Source organism: Mustela putorius, unplaced genomic scaffold (genome assembly GCF_011764305.1).
Source record: "Mustela putorius furo isolate JIRA1106 unplaced genomic scaffold, ASM1176430v1.1 tig00000430_pilon_pilon_pilon, whole genome shotgun sequence".
Taxonomy (NCBI): domain Eukaryota; kingdom Metazoa; phylum Chordata; class Mammalia; order Carnivora; family Mustelidae; genus Mustela; species Mustela putorius.
The window spans coordinates 17,650,148-17,656,424 of NW_025421377.1; the positions used below are offsets into that span (position 1 = coordinate 17,650,148).

Here is a 6,277-nt window from a genome sequence, read left to right on the forward strand (position 1 = left end):
TCAGAATAATTGGGATCCCAGAAAAAGAAGAAAGACAGGGGCAGAAGGTATAGTGGAGCAAATTATAGCAGAGACTTTCCCTAATTTGGCTAAGGGAAAAAACATCAAAATCTAGGGATCACAGAAAACACCCCTCAAAACCAATAAAAGTAGGCCCACAACCCGTCATCTAATAGTAGAAATTACAAGTCTCAGCGACAAAGAGAAAATCCTGAAACCAGCTCGGACAAGAGGTCAATAACATACAATGGTAGAAATATTAGACTGTCAGAGCTATCCATAGACACTTGGCAGGCCAGAAAGAACTGGCATGATATATTCAGAACACTAAATGAGAAAAATATGCAGCCAAGAATACTATATCCAGCTAGGCTGTCATTGAAAATAGAAGAGATTAAAAAAAGCTTACAACAGCCTCTCCCGGCTGAAACCCGGGAGACCAGAGCGAGACGCGGGGACCATGTTCCGACGCAAGCTGACGGCCCTTGACTACCACAACCCGGCTGGCTTCAACTGCAAAGATAAAACAGAATTTAGAAACTTTATTGTTTGGCTTGAAGACCAGAAAATCAGACACTACAAGATTGAAGACAGAGGTAATTTAAGAAACATCCACAGCAGTGACTGGCCCAAGTTCTTTGAAAAGTATCTCAAAGATGTTAACTGTCCTTTCAAGATTCAAGATCGACAAGAAGCAGTTGACTGGCTTCTTGGTTTAGCTGTTAGACTTGAATATGGAGATAATGCTGAAAAATACAAGGACTTGGTACCTGATAACACAAAAAATGCTGACAATGCAGCTAAAAATGCAGAGCCATTGATCAATTTGGATGTAAATAATCCTGATTTTAAGGCTGGTGTAATGGCTTTGGCTAACCTTCTTCAGATTCAGCGTCATAATGATTACTTGGTAATGCTTAAGGCAATTCGCATTTTCGTCCAGGAGCGCCTGACACAGGATGCAGTTGCTAAAGCAAATCAAACGAAAGAGGGCTTGCCTGTTGCTTTAGACAAACATATTCTTGGTTTTGACACAGGAGATGCAGTTCTTAATGAAGCTGCTCAAATTCTGCGATTGCTGCATATAGAAGAGCTCAGAGAGCTACAGACAAAAATTAAAAATATATGTTTATAAAAAATAAAAAATTAAAAAAAAAAATTAATGAAGCCATAGTAGCTGTTCAGGCAATTATTGCTGATCCAAAGACAGACCACAGACTGGGGAAAGTTGGAAGATGAACGTTTTAGGATTTCAGCTTCTCATCTACTTAGTACAATTGGGAACCATGTGTTTGAAAATCAAATGTCACATTTTCAGGGGAAGAATCCTAGAAATTTGACTATGTTCTTGAGATTTACCATCATTGCTTTTTCTTTAATAAAGTTCAGGAAAGTGGAAAAAAAAAAAAAAAAGCTTACAACAAAAATAATTAAAAGAATTTGCAAACACCAAACCAACCCTATAGGAAATATTGCAAAGGGTCCTCCAAGAAAAGAGTAAGCTTAAAAGTAGTAGACCAGAAAGGAACAGAGACAATATACAGTAACAGTCACCTTACAGGCAATAAAATGGCACTAAATTCATATTTTTCAAGAGTTACCCTGAATGTAAATGGGCTAAATATCCCAATCAAAAGACACAGGGTATCAGAATGGATAAAAAAAACAAGACCCATCTATATGCTATTTATGAGAAACTAATTTTATACCCAAAGACACCTCCAGATTTAAAGTGAGAGGGTGGAAAACAGTTTACCATGCTAATGGACATTGAAAGAAAACTGGCGTGGCAATCATTCTATAAGGTAAATTAGATTTTAAGCCAAAAACTGTAATAAGAGATGAGGAAGGACATTATTTCATACTTAAAGGTTCTGTCCAACAAGAAAATCTAACAATTTTAAATACCTATGGCCCTAACATGGAAGCAGCCAATTATATAAGCCAATTAATAACAAAATAAAAGAAATATATTGACAATAATACAAAAATAGTAGGGGACTTTAACACCCCCCTCACTGAAAAGGACAGATCATCTAAGCAAAAGACCAACAAGGAAATAAACTGGACACACTGGACCAGATGGACATCATATATATATTCAGAACATTCCATCCTGGAGCAACAAAATGCACATTCTTCTCTAGTGCTCATGGAGCATTCTCCAGGAATAGATCACATCTTGGGGCAAATATCAGGTCTCAACTATTTCCAAAAGATTGGTATCATTCCCTATATATTTTCAGACCACAATGCTCTGAAGCTAGAACTCAAACACAAGAGGAAAGTAGAAAAAAAACCCCAAATACATAAGGCTAAAGAGAATCCTAGTAAAGAATGAATGGGTCAACCATTAAAAAAAATTCATGGAAACAAATGAAAGTGTAAAAACAACTGTTAAAAATCTTTGGGATGCAACAAAGGCAGCCCTAAGAGGAAAGTATATAGCAATATAAGCCATTAAAAAAAATTTTGCAAATATACAACCTAACCCTATTCTTAAGGGAGCTGGAGAAAGAACAGCAAATATAGCCTAAATCCAGAGAAATAATAAAGACCAGAGCAGAAATCAATGAAGTAGAAACCTAAAGAACAGTAAAACAAATCAACAAAACTGGGAGCTGGTTCTTTGAAAGAATGAATAAGATTGATAAACCTCTGGCCAGACTTACCAAAAGAAAAAAGACCCAAATAAATAAAATCATAAATGACAGAGGATAGATCACAACCAACACCAAAGAAATACATACAAATATAAGAACATACTATGAGCAACTATATGCCAGCAAGTTTGACAATCTGGAAGAAATGGATGCATTCCTAGAAACATATAAACTACCAAAACTGAACCAGGAAGAAACAGAAAACCTGAACAGACCCATAACCAGTAAGGAGATTGAAGAAATCATCAAAAATCTCCCAACAAACAAGAGCCTGGAGACAGATGTCTTCCCAGGAGAATTCTACCAAACATTTAAAGAACAATTAATTCCTATTCTCCTGAAACTGCTCCAAAAAATAGAAATGGAAGGAAAACTTTCAACCTCATTTTATGAGACCAGCATTACCTTGATCCCAAAAGCAGACAAAGATCCCATCAAAAAATGGAATTATAGACCAATATCCTTGATGAACATGGATGCAAAAATTCTCACTAAAGTACTAGCCAACAGGATCCTACACTAAATGAAAAGAATTATTCACCACGACCAAGAGGGATTTATTCCAGGGCTGCAAGGTTGGTTCAACATCCACAAATCAACCAATATGATACAATTCATTAATAAAAGGTAGAACAAGAACCATATGATACTCTCAATAGATGCTGAAAAAATTTGACAAAATACAGCATCCTCTCTTGATCAAAACTCTTCACAGTGTAGGCACAGAAGTTACATACCTCAATATCATCAAAGCCATCTATGAAAAACCCACAGCAAATATCATTCTTGATGGGGAAAAACTGAGAGCTTTTCCCCTAAGGTCAGGTGCACAGAAGGGATGTCCACTATACTCCCTGATATTCAATATAGTACTGTAATTCCTAGCCTCAGCAATCAGACAACAAAAACAACAAATAAAATTGGCAAAGAAGAAGTCAAACTCTCACTCTTTGTAGATGACATGACACTTTATGTGGAAAACGCAAGACTCCACTTCAAAACTGCTAGAACTCATACAGGAATTCAGTGAAGTGTCAGGATATAAAATTAATGCACAGAAATCAGTTGTATTTTTATATACCAACAACAGGACAGAAAAAAAGAGAAACTAAGGAGTCAATCTCATTTACAATTGCACCCAAAACTACAAGAGACCTAGGAATAAACCTAACCAAAGAGGCAAAGAATCTGTACTCAGAAAACTATAAAATATTCATGAAAGAAATTGAGGAAGACACAAAGAAATGGAAAAACATTCCATGCTCATGGATTGGAAGAACAAATATTGTGAAAATGTCTATGCTACCTAAGGCAATCTACCCATGTAACGCAATTCATATCAAAAAACCTTCTTTTTTTTTTTTTCAAGAAATGGAACACATAATCCTAAAATTTATATGGAATCAGAAAAGACCCCAAATAGCCAGAGGAATGTTGAAAAAGAATGCAAAAGTTGGTAGCATCACAATTCCATACTTCAAGCTCTTTTGCAAAGCTCTAATCATCAAGACAGTATGTACTGGCACAAAAACAGACACATAGATCAGTGGAACAGAATAGAGAGCCCAGAAATGGATCCTCAACTCTATGATCAACTAATCTTTGACAAAGCAAGAAAGAATGTCCAGTGGAAAAAAGACAGTCTCTTCAACAAATGGTGTTGGGAAAATTGGACAGCCTAATGCAAAAAAAAAAAAAAGAACAAAAAAAAAGAAAAAAGAAAAGAAAGAAAGAAACTAGACCTTTTCCTTGCACCATGCACAAAAATAGACTCAAAATGGATGAACAAACTCAATGTGAGACAGTAATCCATCAAAATCCTTGAGGAGAACACAGGCAGCAACCTCCTCAACCTCAGCCACAGCAATTTCTTCTTAGAAACATCATCGAAGGCAAGGGAAGCAAGGGCAAAAATGAACTTAGGACTTCATCAAAATCAAAACCTTTTGCACAGCAAAGGAAACATCAGCAAAACCAAAATACAACTGACAGAATGGGAGAAGATACTCACATATGACATATCAGATAAAGGGCTACTATCCAAAATCTATAAGGAACTTATCAAACTCAACACCCAAAGAACAAATACTCCAATCAAGAAATGGGCAGAGGACATGAACAGACATTTATGCAAAGAAGACCTCCAGATGGCCAACAGACACATGAAAAAGTGCTCCACATCACTCAGCATCAGGGAAATACAAATCAATACCACAGTGACATATCACCTCACACGAGTCAGAATGGCTAAAATTAACACATCAGGAAACAACAGATGCTGTTGAGGTTGTGGAGAAAGGATACCCCTCACAGAGTTTTGGTGGAAATGCTAGCTGGTGCAACTACTCTGGAAAACCGTATGGAGGTTCCTCAAAAAGTTGAAAACAGAGCTACCCTATGACCCAGCAATTGCACTACTGGGTATTTACCCTAAAGATACAAATGTAGAGATTCAAAGGGGCACCTGGATGTTTATGTTCACAATAGCCAAACTATGTAAAGAACCTAAATGTCCATCAACAAATGAATGGATAAAGAAGATGTGGTATATATACACAATGAATACTACTCAACCATCAAAAGAAATGAAATATTTCCATTTGCAACAACTTGGATGGAACTAGAGGGTATTATGCTGAGTGAAATAAGTCAATCAGAGAAAGGTAATTATCATATGATCTCTCTGATATGAGGAATTTGTGAGGCAGGGCTGGTGGTTGTGGGGGTTAGGGAGGGAAAAATGAAACAAGATGGGATTAGGAGGGAGTCAAATAATAGATTCTTAATCTCATGAAACAAATTGAGGGTACTGGGGTGGTGGTGAGAGGGATAGGGTGGCTGGGTTATAGACATTGGGAAGGGTGTTTGCTATGGTGAATGATGTGAATTGTGTAAGCCTGATGATTCTCTTACTTTCAAATAATACATTAATATGTTAATTAAAAAAAGAAAATAGAAAAGAAAAAAAAATGCCTAACACATGGTAATGCTATATAATAGGTAGTATTTATTTTAAGCATTATTCCCATGTCAAAGAGCACAAGATATTTCATTTTTTTCTACTCATTTTTGATTCAAATATTTTGACTAAGATAAAAAAAATTACTTTATTATTATTGTAAAAAAATAGGTGAGTAAAAAAGACATTTTTCATTCTTGATATTTTCTCATAAAGTTTTTACACTTGTCTTTGAATGAAGACAAACCCTGGAAGTCATTTTGTTCATATTTTTCCTCCTAACAGAAGGCAATTAAATACCAGCAACAGAAAGGAAAATATATAGTATATATACTCTATCAGTTAACAAAATATCCACAAATAAGGTTTCTTATTTAAAAGTGTCTACTGTGAAAACATTTTTTATTTATCTCTAATTTAAATCCTACATGCTGCATATTAAACTTATTTGTTCTTTCTGTATTCTCAGAGGAGTGACTAAATAGGGGCTTTCATAGAGAGAAAAAACAAAAACACTGTTTGGATAAAACAAGAAATATCTGTATGAGAGTGACCTTAATTTTATATATAAAGAGTTGAATAACATATTAGTAAAGAAGACAATCGCTATCTGCCCATTATATTTAAATTTTTAAAAGGCTTTTATTAATTGATT

General features: G+C 35.4%; 1 protein-coding gene across 1 annotated transcript; it reads left to right on the forward strand.

Annotated features, from left to right (window-relative positions):
* Window positions 1–436: 436 nt before the first annotated feature.
* On the forward strand, window positions 437–1,285 carry LOC123392055 (RNA transcription, translation and transport factor protein-like). The gene is made up of 2 exons (XM_045079936.1): window positions 437–1,114; window positions 1,159–1,285. The coding sequence occupies exons 1-2, from the start codon at window positions 461–463 to the stop codon at window positions 1,237–1,239; spliced, it is 735 nt and encodes a 244-aa protein (XP_044935871.1). The 5' UTR covers window positions 437–460; the 3' UTR covers window positions 1,240–1,285.
* Window positions 1,286–6,277: the final 4,992 nt, after the last annotated feature.